Source organism: Cydia splendana, chromosome Z (assembly GCF_910591565.1).
Source record: "Cydia splendana chromosome Z, ilCydSple1.2, whole genome shotgun sequence".
NCBI lineage: Eukaryota > Metazoa > Arthropoda > Insecta > Lepidoptera > Tortricidae > Cydia > Cydia splendana.
The window spans coordinates 46,586,931-46,599,057 of NC_085987.1; the positions used below are offsets into that span (position 1 = coordinate 46,586,931).

General features: G+C 37.7%; 1 protein-coding gene across 1 annotated transcript in view; it reads right to left on the bottom strand.

Annotated features, from left to right (window-relative positions):
- LOC134804051 (CAP-Gly domain-containing linker protein 1-like) overlaps positions 1–11,713 on the bottom strand; it is a 35,663-nt gene extending 23,950 nt beyond the window's left edge. Inside the window, exons 1-5 of the mRNA XM_063776933.1 lie at positions 11,622–11,713; positions 10,965–11,045; positions 4,616–4,705; positions 847–859; positions 190–293 (exon numbers count right to left, since the gene is read on the bottom strand). Of these exons, the coding sequence (XP_063633003.1) occupies positions 190–293; positions 847–859; positions 4,616–4,705; positions 10,965–11,045; positions 11,622–11,627 (294 nt within the window). The 5' untranslated portion in view covers positions 11,628–11,713. The remainder of the gene's footprint in view (positions 1–189; positions 294–846; positions 860–4,615; positions 4,706–10,964; positions 11,046–11,621) is intronic.
- Between the last annotated feature and the right edge of the window lie 414 nt (positions 11,714–12,127).

The following is a 12,127-nucleotide window of genomic DNA, read 5'->3' on the forward strand; positions in this document are numbered from 1 at the left end:
GTATAGATTGATATTTCGATAACACCGCGATAAACATAGCAACCGGCAACCTTAGGTTGCTCTGACAAGAGCAGTTCCTGTTGCCACTAAAAAGGGTAACTTTATATTGTCCTGAGAAGGACAGCTAGACAGTAGCTGTGAACCGTAAACAGTCCCATTGTTGCCCGGCTGACAATAGAAGATGTAAACCTGGTGTAGATCTGCAAGATGGTTCTTCACATCCCTCAGCGCGTGCGTGCCGCGTCGCATCTCCGTGCGCCACGCTGTATTCGGCTCAGCGTCGCCAGAAGATTCTAGAAAACGCAAATGACATGACAAAACATCATCATCATCATATTTAATTACACAAGCGATATACGGACGTCGGAATTTAAACAATGAAATTATATCGCGGTAGACCCGTTTGTGTAATTAAATATGTGTACAAAACGCGAGATTTTAAAGTGCTAATATCATCATCATCTCCTAGCCATCTTTTTGGCCACAGCGACTGCATGATACCGCTGAGAGCGTCGTTGGTATACGCTCTTAGATTACTGACGTAGCATAGAAGTTGAAGTTTATAGATGACTTTTGTTTTGTTGCCGAATCGCCAGGTGCTCTACAACAGCTTATGTCGAGTCTTGATGAGTTATGTCAAAGATTTGGCCTAAAAATAAATGTCAAAAAGACTGAAGTTGTGGCAATTGAAAAAAAACACAAAAACAAAGTTGTCAATTCACAGAATCCCAAAATAAAACTAGTTTAAATCTTCTTTTAACTTATTTCAACCTAAGAGAGCTCACTAGACGAGTGATGGGCATCTTGCTTAATATTGCATGATATTTTTTTACTGGGGATACTCACGTGGAGATTGGTTCTGGAACAAGAAAATATTGCGTCTCTATTATAAAATAACTTAAATCAATTAAATATTAACTCCAACTTCTATGGGCTGGGGCAAGAGATTACCTACATCTAAGATTTTTTGCGACTCTCTTGTACGAGCCCCGATGCACATGTTTTCATCTAGTCAGACCATTTTTTGAGGCTCTCGCGTTTGCTCAAAAATAATAATGTTTTAGTTTAGCAATTACTAATATTTAATGCTTATACTAATGTAATTTAATTTTATATGGTAATACTCTGCAATAACTAAATCCAATTATAAGAAATACCTTTTGTACTGAAAGAAAAAAAATAACGGTTTTTAATTTTTTTATTGACGGGTAGGATTATAACAGATGTGAAAAGGGCTATTACTAGGGAAAGCAACAGGGCTCTGCCAATGTACTGACAATTTTGTTTCGAGCCCATGCATGTACAGCACTGCGTAGGTCAGGAAATGAATGCTCAAAAAACGTTGTAGAGGGAAATGCTAGGAACACAATTTTTGACTCCGTAACTTTGTTTAGACTAGTCAGGAGGTGAACATATCAAAAGTCCCCGGCCGTAGCCCCGGTGCTGGGGGGTAGAGGGGGAAAGAAGGTCTCATTTTTGGTTTTTCAGTTATATCTTGGAAACTTTGCGTCTTAGCGACATGACTACTAAGACAAACTAAAAGCTGATAGAATTTGTTACAAGTTTTATTCAGTCAAGTTTTTCGATATCTTGAATAGTTTTTGAGATATCCGCTCTTGAAAGTTTATTTAGGGCTTTCAATTTTATCTTGATATCTACGTTAGTGAAGCTGCTAGGCCGTGTTTGGTATCATTTTCGTATAAATCGGGGGTGCTGAATTCATTTATGGTATCACATTGACACTATTACGAATAAAACCAAAATTTAAAAAAATATTTTTTTTAAATCCCTCTTCATGCTTAAACCGCTGAACCAATTTCGTTGAAATTTGGTATAGAAATAGTTTTAGTCTCGACACGGGACATAGGATAGTTTTTATAACCAAAAGCATCTTTTGAGGGTGTGAAAAGTGGGGTGGAACTTTGTATGGGGAATCAAAAACCGCTGAACCGGTTTAGATGAAATTTAGGATGGTATACATCTGTGATTTAGTTGAAAATGATACCAAACATGACTTCAAACCTTACCTTAAGCAGTATTAACCTCAGGAATTCAGTTTCGTCGACGAAGTTGAATTCCCCCCATACTCCATTTCACAACTTTAAAGGATGATTATTGAAATAAAACGTATCTTATGTCCTGTCTTGGGACTCAAAATATCTGTATACCAAATTTCAATTAAATCGGTTCAGCGGTTTAAGCGTGAAGAGGAGTTTTAAAAAAAGGTATTTGTTTAAAGTTTATATGTTTTTTCTTAGGAATGGTGTCAATGTGGTACCAAAAATGAATTCAGCACCCCCGATTTATACGAAAATGATACCAAACACGGCCTAGCAGCTTCACGAATGTAGATATCAAGATAAAATTCGAAGCCCTAAATAAACATTCAAGAGCGGATATCTCAAAAACTATTCAAGATATCGAAAAACTTGATTGAATAAAACTTGTAACAAATTTTATCAGCTTTTAGTTTGTCTTAGTAATCATGTCGCTAAGGCAAACGACCGGTCTGGCCTAGTGGATAGTGACCCTGCCTGCGAAGCCGATGGTCCTGGGTTCGAATCCCAGTAAGGGCATTTATTTGTGTGATGAACACTAATATTTGTTCCTGAGTCATGGCTGTTTTCTATGTATATAAGTATGTATTTATCTATATAAGTATGTATATCGTCGCTTAGCACCCATAGTACAAGCTTTGCTTAGTTTGGGGCTAGGTTGATCTGTGTAAGATGTCCCCTAATATTTATATTTATATTTATATTTAAGATGCAAAGTTTCCAAGATATAACTGAAAAACCGAAAAATGAGACCTTCTTTGCCCCCTCTACCCCCCAGCACCGGGGCTACGGCCGGGGACTTTTGATATGTTCACCTCCTAACTAGCCCAAACAAAGTTACGGAGTCAAAAATTGTGTTCCTAGCATTTCCCTCTATACCTTCTTATTGCTTGGCCTACTGTAGGAGATGACAATATGTGATTTGGACAACGTTTTTGAAAAGTACGTTTATGCAGCAATAAAAGTCTCATGCAATCTTATTATACGATTAAAATAAACTACATTAAACATTACTATTATGGTTCCCATTACTGGGTCATTTTATGTTCGTGTAAAATTTATTAGAATTAACAAAATTGTTACGTGGAACTAGACGAAATAATTTGCACCGGGGCTCGTAGAAGAAAGGTATTTTAATAAACGTATCTCTTGAATCTAGAAACGGCGAAGTGATCATAACAATATGCGATGCCTCTAAGATAATCCCGGTACTATCCAAGGCCGCGTCACTTATGTAGGGTGCACTGGCGGTATAGCCAAGGTGACAATCGCTTGCGCTTCGCCATTGAATCGCTTAATGTCTTTCTATCACTCTTCCATATTAGTGTGACAGTGACAGTGGCGTTTCGTTCGCAGCGGAGGGCCTGGAATAGCTTCGGAAACGGGGTGATTTTGAAAATGAATAATATCTATAAAACCAGAAGTACTTCATAGTTTAGCAACACACGCTACTGCAACGCTTACCAAAGCTGAGGGATCGTATTCGAAATGAAGTCATCCGTCAGAGAACTAAAGTCGTCGACATAGCCCACCGGATTAGCAAGCTGAAGTGGCAGTGGGCCGGTCATATTAGCCGTAGAACAGTAGCTGGTCGGAATAAGTACAAAATGTGTACAGTACTTGTTTATGAGAATCGTTAGCTTACTATTGCTAAGTTTAGTAGATATTTGTCATTTTCTAAATTAACCCAGTCTCGAAGTTTCTTCTCGAAGCCAAATGCAGCTTACAGCTTGGGAACCCCTGGCCTGGGTGGGCAGGGTGGGTACAAAAGTATGAACTGCCCGCCAAAAATGGAGCTTTATTAACAAGCTTTTATTAAGTCGACCTGTATGTAACTATGTAATCAAATCTTGCAAGTTAAATTTGATCCACTTCCCGGTTTCCGATTGAGCTGAAATTTTGCATGCATGTATAAATCGGATGACAATGCAATATTATGGTACCATCGAGCTGATCTGATGATGGAGACAGGAGGTGGCCTTAACAAGCTTTTGGAATCTAATGGAATCTAAGGTAACTAATTTAACCATCTTCCAAGGATCGTAGCGTCATGAAAATTGGCAGCTGTATGTAGTTCTGATGACAATACAATAATATATATGGTACTGTCGACCTGATCTGATGATGGAGACAGGAGGTGGCCATAGGAACTCTGGGATGAAACAACGCAACCTAATTGTGTTAGGGGTTTTTAGAATTGTCTCGATGAGTATTAGTTGTCTGTCGTAAGAAAAGTACAGTCAGCGATAAAAGCTTGTACCAAAAATGAAATGTTTGCCAAAAACTTATTGTTATGTCCATCTGTCCATAAATAGAGTTGGACCAAGAAGTCTGCAGAGATTTTGACAGCACGCGCAGTGTAGGTGTTATTTTAAACGTCAAACTTCTATGAAATTATGACGTATAAATGACACTGGGACTGTGCTGTCAAAATCTCTGCAGACTTTTCTTGGCCTAACTCTATTAATTATAGATAAAAAAACCTACAAACTCTAAAACTATTATGAGTCTGTCCGTCTGTCATGCTTGGCTTTTATTTTAAAATGTATGAATCAAACCTTATATCCTTTACGAGGGCGTTGCTCGCCGCCATCCTTGGCGCCCTTCGTTACTCCTGCGCGCTTGACATTCACACTTGATGGCCGTACCTGTAACACAATAGGGATGTTGAATTTTATAACAAAATCTAGTAAAATAGATAGCAAATGAGCAATTCATCACAATATTGTGGATATTAAAATAATATATGGAAATAATACAAAAATACAGGACCTGAAAGTTTAGGTACAAATTAGGGCTTGCAATTCGAATATTCGAATATTCGACCTGTTTTGATATTCGAATATTCGGCCGCTCAGGTTTCGAATATTCGAATATTTTTATTACTAGAAAAAATCTATTTTCATCTGCTATAGTTACAGTTTCTGTGTGTTTTGCCGGGTATTTACAGTGAATAAGGAACGGTAGGTACCCAAATGGAAAGGAAATAATGTTTTTACTGTATTCCTCTCGATAGGCTTCGTGAATACCTACAGTTAAACCTAACTCAATTTCAAAGAAAACGAAATCAAAAAGTATGTTTTATTACGGTGCGGCTAATGCTTTTTCTAGGTACAAGCAACGTTACGTAAGTTTTAAGATAAAGGGTTATTCTGTTTATTGAGTACAAGCGTACCTTAAGCGAATATTCGATGTCTAAACCTTGCCCTTTATAGCAATTCGCAAATTTGATCATACCAAACCTACCGAACTTGGGTAATCTAACCATGCATCTTTAGCTAACGAATAACCCACCCCGTAGTCAGCCAACTCTTTCCATTAAATATTCCAATACCAATTATATAACTTATATAATAGCCGACCATTAGGAATTATAACTAAACTTGCCAAGACAAATAAAGTCAATAAAGATTCAAAATACAATGGAATTAAAGGGCATTTCACAGGCCTCTTACCGACTAGAAGTTAATTTAAATCAGAAAATGATTAGTGATTACCTACTAAAATGTTTTCTCTCTTACATACGTGTTTAGATGGTTAAAGTTATATTAATTCACGTAACGACGCATTTATAATAAAAAGTTTTATCTAGAAATATTGAAAACGTCTAATTTTTGCGTTTTACTTGCTTTTATAAACGTGGGCATCTCAGAATAGGATGATAAAATCTAGTCAATTAAGTGGATTTCTGCAAAATAACATTAATTTTAGCAATATGTGAAAAAAGATTTTGAATAAAAGGATAATAATAAACCGATTTTTCTCTCCTTTTCTTATTTTTTTAAAATATTCGAATATTCGAATATCTCATCAGAAAAAGTCGAATATTCGAATACCTGAAAGTTTCGAATATTTGCAATCCCTAGTACAAATATATATTTTTTTTTAACATCCAAAAAGGAAATAAGTAAGGATACCATTCGATTCCTTACATTTTATCCAAAAAAAGATTGTATAGCAACTATATATATAAACGCAATATTTCACCAACAAAAACACAATTTTCTTATTATGTCCATACTTCAAGATGGTCTCTCAGTGACCTTGACGTCACGTTCACTTATCGTTTTGTTAGGAGCGTTTTGCGAGAATTGCGAGTGAAGTACGACTGTCGGACTTTGACTATCATTTCTGACTTTTGTATTGCTTTAATGCAATGGGTCCCATATACATTAAATTTGATCCTAAAAATTAACCTGATCGATTGATACCATAAATGAAAATTTGTCATCTAGCCTATTGATATAAAACCTTCGAGCAACACCGGGAAGGGAGTTGGCATTCGCACTATTTCCCCTAAGCCGAAGCACGTGCCCTAGTGGGCATGTACACAACTAGCTCGGTCTCGGTGCGTGTTGACACTTGTGACTCATCCGCACACAAAAAGAGATCAAGATGTGCAAGATTTGTCTTTGACGTGTGTCATTTGGTACATATTTGTATCGTCATTAAAGATTGGATTTTGTATGTGGTGAGTGAGAAGTGCAACTGTGTGCACGTGTCCCCCCGCAAAAAATGTCAGAACGATTTGAACGGTAAGATATCGCTTGGGCTCCTCCTTCCGACGTGTCAGAAGCCAGTGTTACTCGAAGTATGAAACCAAGGATAGATTCTCGTCATCAAATTTATTGCTCATTAAAGTTGTATTATAATTATTATAACACTTATATGTCTCATAGCCAAATATAGCCATGCATCAATAGCTCAATCACATAAAAAAGGTAGCACTTTGCGTAATTCCGTATTTTTGCGCTGCAGATATAATATGGAAGAGTGATAGAGAGACATTACTAGAGATTCACCGGATATTCGGTTACTATCCGGTATCCGGCCTATCCGGACATTATTTTAATATCCGACCGGATACCGGATAGTGCTCTACTATCCGGGCGGATACCGGATAGTAACTTTGCTTGATTTCGGAGTAAACAAATTGGATTTAAGAAACAGTCACGGTCATAATCGTACTCGTTTATTATTTTAAAACAATTTAAAAATTCCACTCACTTGCACGCGCACTCATTTCGGACCTAAAATGAGTCCGCGCGAAAGATCACTACGAAACAAGTCAAAACCTGCACAATGCGCACCTGAAAAACCGAATACTAGGTATATATATATATATCCGGTATCCGGTATCCGGCCAAACAACTATCCATTGCATCTCTAGACATTACCGTATTGTTCGTTACGACGCAATCGATATGGCTAGGCACTCGGCTTCTTCATATCGCTTTTCTTCACCGAAAAGTCACCGAACAGCGATTTGTAAAATATCAAGTGATATTTTATAGACATATAAGATTCCAAGAAAGCCAGGGCTTGAAACCATGATCTTCGGTGTGAAATTTGCACTCCTAAACCCACCCACTCCTAAAGTCACCGACGCTTTTACAGTCTTTCTGTAAGCCTTTTTGAATCGTACCTATATGGAGATGGAGCCCTATATAATATGTTATATTCAGTTAAAGTGTAATTCCACCGTAACTGACGTTACATTTAATTGAAGCGAAGTTGCGAATTTCAATTTAGGATACAATGTAATTATAAGCTTTCAGTAATTGACTAATAACTGTAAATGTTATATAAAAAGGCCCTTAATGTGGACACTCAAAATAATAGAGATGCCTTTTGCATGTTTTGTAAAATATTGAATTTAATTGTTGTAACTGATGTTACAATGAAATGACATGTAAGTATGAAGATTTCAAGACAATGTGATTATCTCTGATCAAAGTTTGTTTAGAGAAAGCCTTTAATTGATAATAATCTATTAAGCTTAGAATAAATTGAAAAGTGGAAAAATTACTGTCTTGGGTGAGAGTTGAACTCACGGCCTCTGGATATTGTGGAATAATCTATTATTAAACAATGTTTTTTCCATCACGTAACAAGGTGTTCCGGAGCTTTGGGAAGCGTGCGCGGAGCCGAAACCAACACGTAGAGGCCCTTTTGACACTTTAATGAAATGTAAGGGATACACCGAGCGGATGCTACCCTTGCCCGTGTCATGGGACGCACGCAGAGGCAGCTGGGCAACACCCGCCAGGGTGTAAGGGCCATTGAGAGTTGATGGGATCCAAAATAAACTAGGTTATTGGGTGAAAGCGATGGACTAAGTACTGAGCTATGGGGTAAAAAACCGGACGCCTGCCTAATAAAACGGTATGCAATTTTATTGCCAGCAGACGGTGATTTGCCCTCACCAGATGGGCCCCACAAAAAGCGACAAAGTTTATTATTATCAAAATAATAAGCAATTAATCCAACACACATTCTAGAAAATCGACCAAATATACCGTAACTAGCGTTACCGAAAATTCGTAACTGATGTTACCATCAAAATCAGCAGTAACATACTACGTCCATATATATATATATTAGTGTCCGACCGAAACATGTTTTTTTGCCGAAACCGAAACCGAAACCGAATGTTCGGCTTTGGCTCTAGTTTCGGCCGAAACCGAAACCGAAACCGAACCTTTTGTAGACTTGTTAAAATCGTTGAAAAAATGTCATAAAACCGCTTTTACACACATATTATGGGGCTGTCAACACCCAATGCCCTTGAAATTGATGTTACTTAAGCAGTTTTTTAAGAAAATTACTAGAGTTAGACCAAGATAATTCTGCAACGATTTTGATAACACACGCAGTGCAAGTGTTATTTTAAACGCCAAAACTTCTATGAAATTATGACGTTTAAATAACATTTGCACTAGTTGCACTGCGTATGCTATCAAAATAATTGCAGAATTTTCTTGGTCTAACTCTATTCATTCACCAGTCAAGCCAACATGATTGTAGATACAGGTTGAAACAAAAACGCGAGCGCAGCGAGCGCAAATTTTTTGTTGACAATATCGCAAGGCCGGGTACCGATCTTCACCTGGTCCTAAACGTCCGAAGTGCCCCAGTGAGGCGAACTTTCATGCGAAGTCAAAGCCGTGCTTCAGGCTTCAGGATAAGTAGTTGAGCACAGACTCCAAGCAATGTCCATTGTATTAAAAAGCGAGCCCTGGTGCGACTTTCAATCCGAAGGTCGCAAGGTACAAACCCCGGCCACGTACTCTTGACGTACTCGTACCAATGAGTTTTTTGGAACTTTTATACTAAATATAATTTTGATATTTACCTACTATTTGCATTTCGGTGAAGGAAGTCCCGATAAGGCCTAGTTTACTCTCTGGGTTCGAAGATCAGTCTGATGGCGGTCGCTTTCTTAAAAACTAGTGCCTACGACAATTCTTGGGATTAGTTGTCAATTGGACCCCAGGCTCCCATGAGCCGTGCCAGAAATTCCGGGACTACGCGAGGAAGATGATGAGTTTTCTTATTATTCCTTTGCCCAGGCCCAGTAACATGCGACAGTGCTAATCTCATTTACTCCGATACAATTAGACAGTGTGCGCGTTATAGGTATTAACAGCCTCTTAAGTCTGCGTCAACCGTCTAGTGGCGCCCTCATTAGTGGAATTGTGTTTTATAATAAACCAATTAATTTCTGTACCTATACATGAATCAGTATATGTAGGTACATCTTAATAAATATTGTTGTCCTACTTATTCCCCAACTTTTGGTCTTTGTCACATAGTTTAGTTTCATAGTACGAAGTACCATTTCGTAAGTTTCGGCCCGGCCGAAAGGTTCGGCCGTTTTTTGGCCGAAACCGAAACTACAGCCGAAACATGATTTTTTGGCCGAAACTGGCCGAAACCGAAACCGAAACCGAACCTTCGGTCGGACACTAATATATATATATATATATATATAAAGTATATATATATATATATATATATATATATACTTTACCTATGTAACATCCAAGCTATGAAATAAATATGTTTTTATGTTATGTTTATGTTATATATATATGTGCGTTGTTTATGTTCCTTAACAGCGTCAGTGGAATATAGCCATTGCCTGAGGAATTATGATAGAGGAAGTAGACGTGGAAGCCTCTGAACAAAAAACGCTTAGTTTCCTCACTAAACGACTTTGAGCTTCTTGGTATTACAATCTAATGAACAATACTCACCTGTATGTTAGTATACCGGGTGTGGCCTGTAACACGAGCAAATAATTTAAACATGGATTGTACTCTTCAAACTGTGACACTTTTGTTCAACAACTTTTAAAAATTATGAAGTATTTAGACTTCCTATTTTTCATACAAAATAAATATTATCAGCAATGGACGCCATCGCCATGGCATATCATTTGTGATTGGCGTTACGTGTCACGCCTTAAACATAACAAAATTCGCAATACATTGCGTCTCATAATAAACTTTAAAGTGTATTATAAATCGAACCATAAGTTATTTTTTAAAAGTTGCTGAACAAATGTTGGTCAGTATGAGGAGTACAGCCTACAGTTAAATTTTTTGCTCGTATTACAGGCCACACCCGGTATAAGATAGATTTTCGATTGTAAAAACACTCTTATGTTAAAAGTTAATCAAGTCACTGCAAACACTGCTGGCAAACGAGAGTAATATTGCACTAAATTAATTCCAAATGGTTTTGTAACATACTTCCACTTACAAAGCAAATCATGGACACAAAAAGTGTTGCTATCTCGCAAGTTGACTTTTGCCTAATCATGTCCCTATTTACGTGGAATTACCGCAAAACTGAACCTTACAGCAACGAGATAAAGTATACCCATGATCAGCTAGCTACGTTGCAGCCAGTACCAGGCGTGTCTCACTCCGCGATTTCGTCGCTTTGCTACAGGTAGCTAAAAGTACATGCGTTCGGCCCCAATTTTGGGGAAAGCCATAAGCCGCGCGTGGCGCTGTCGCCACCTAGCGGCCATATCTGTGCTGATCGTAACAGACGCGTTTTGTTAGAGAGTGAGTCTTCTGTACCTAGTACTATTATTTATTCTGTACCAGTACTTACTAGTTTAGTCTCCGAGGCAGTACGGTCAGCAGGAATGCGGGGAGAAGGAACGGCGGGGTCGCTGACTGTGGCACACACTTTCTGTAAACGTCTCTTTCATTATGATGCATTCTTATCTTAGCTCAGAATATGGTTAGACTATGGCAATTAAATCCCAAATTGGGTGCATCTTTTTAGGCTTTCGTAGTCACCTAGAAACCCTTATAGTTTCGCCATGTCTGTCTGTCTGTCTGTTTGAGGCTTGGCTACATGATCGTTAGTCCTATAGAAAGCTGCAATTTGGATGGATGGATACATAAATCATGCATTGCGACCGAACGGTAAAATAAAAAGTAAAAAAGTAATAAATTCAAATTTTTATTTTTATTTTTTTTTGCTTTGTCCGAATAGTGTGGGGTATCGTTAGATAGATCTTTTAAAACGAATACGAGTTTACTAAAACCATTTATTGATATAGTTAAAGAAATAGAATGTTTAATTAATTAAAAGGTAATTTTGAACACCTCGCCCGCTTAGCAAATTCTGCTGCTGATTGTACCAAGCTGGAGCCCATTATGCAAATGGTTTGTACATGTACTGTTACTCACACTGAAGAAAATCATCTTTAGATAGTTACAAAAGATGAAGATGATTTTGATGCTGATAGTACTAACTTACCTTCATTCCTGTATATCTTGTAAGAACGCAAAGAAATTGCAAAATTGCGTTTATAAACCTTATATAAAATACTAAAATGTCAACTGACAAGAGACCTGTCAATAATATAATTTAAACATTTGAGGTTTTGCTTGTTTAAATTTTGTAGGTTTATTTTACAAGCAGGTTTAATTTGAGGTCATCACTCCCCCGCCGCGTCTGTCTATGTCTGTCTGTATGTTCGCGATAAACTCAAAAATCTAATGACATTTTCACGCGGTTTTCACCAATATAGTGATTCTTGAAAGGTTTAGGCGTATATTTTGTTAAGGTTTTGTGTAACCCGTGTACAGCCGGGGCGGGTCGCTAGTATAAACATAGACGTCATATTTGCGCTACATACCTACCCTTATTTTGTTAATATATTTTTTAACGCCCTCTTTTGCGATAAAGGTGTACTAGAATGTGAATTAGGGTGGTTTGTCCGTATACCCTTTACGGCAGCTAGTGCTGCAATGTGTGAGCGA